General features: G+C 36.7%; 1 protein-coding gene across 1 annotated transcript; it reads right to left on the reverse strand.

The window, feature by feature from the left end:
* Positions 1-146: 146 nt before the first annotated feature.
* Positions 147-1,106, reverse strand: LOC105462247 (probable multidrug resistance-associated protein lethal(2)03659; the record flags this gene model as incomplete). Its single annotated transcript, XM_011708768.1, has 2 exons — positions 147-604; positions 861-1,106. Coding segments are annotated over 2 exons (588 nt in total), but the record flags the coding sequence as incomplete, so codon positions are not given.
* Between the last annotated feature and the right edge of the window lie 124 nt (positions 1,107-1,230).

Consider the following 1,230-nt stretch of genomic DNA (forward strand, 5'->3'; position numbering starts at 1 on the left):
TCGTAAGAAATCTGAAAAATTTTCTAAAAATTACAAAATTTATATAAAAGTTATGCAAAAAAATTCTAAAATGTTTCTCTAGAATAAATAGATAAATAAATTCCTTCATATATTAGGGAAAGAAACAGCCTCAAGCACTTCACATAAAAGAAATCATATAAAAATAACAAGAAACAAAAGATTTGTTTAAAATCCAAATTTTTGTGTTCTCAAATGTCCAAATCTAAAGAGAGTCTAAAATTGCAAACTTTAATATTATCATTTAAGTTACAGAAAATGTCTTTTTAAGGAAATTGATGCTTACAGCCATATGGCCTTTATCCATCACCAAAACCTTATCGCTGTCCATTATAGTGTTTAGTCGATGCGCCACTGTAAGCATAGTGCACGTCGCAAATTTCTTCCTAATAGTCCGTTGAATCAACGCGTCGGTATGCGGATCCACATTTGCTGTTGCCTCGTCCAGCATCAGAATACGATTGTTTCTCAGGATGGCTCTCGCTAAGCATACCAACTGTCTCTGTCCGACACTGTAATTGCTGCCTCTGTCATACACGTGACTTTCCAAGCCGTTTCCGATAGTAATCGCTTCCTTCAGCTCAACCTGGAACATGTGACAAAAGAAATTATTGGATGGTACAAAAGGTTTGTAATTATTCAATAATCTTAGAACCATGTGACTTGAAGTTAGATGGTACACGGGTCAAGAATCCCGGAATTTTATTCGAATCTTTGGAAATTAGAATTTTAAAATAAATCTTTGGAGCTGCAACGTCGGAACTGTAAGATTTTTGGACGTCACAGCGTAACGTTTCCGATTAAGCGTAGATCTACTTTTTTTAATTAGAAATTATTCGAACCTCTTCAAGTGCCGCCCACAAATCTGTGTCGGGAAATTCATTGAAAGGGTCTAGATTACGTCTCAGAGTGCCTGAGAACAAAACGGGATCCTGAGGAATGATGGATATTTTGCGTCGCAAATCCTCCAAAGCTATCGAACCCGTGTCCGCGCCGTCAATCTCGATGATTCCCTCCACCTTTGCCAATCGGAACAATGCTGCTATGAGCGACGATTTCCCGGCGCCTGTTCTTCCCACAATTCCAACCTGCGTAACGGTGCCATTATTTTTAGAATATCCAAATTTCTTTCATACACATCTTTACATTAATATATATAATTTCCTTTCTTTATGTTATTCCGATAAAACTTTAGCTTCTCAAAATAAAGTA

This window comes from Wasmannia auropunctata, unplaced genomic scaffold, assembly GCF_000956235.1.
Source record: "Wasmannia auropunctata unplaced genomic scaffold, wasmannia.A_1.0 LD267350.1, whole genome shotgun sequence".
NCBI classification, from domain to species: Eukaryota; Metazoa; Arthropoda; class Insecta; order Hymenoptera; family Formicidae; genus Wasmannia; species Wasmannia auropunctata.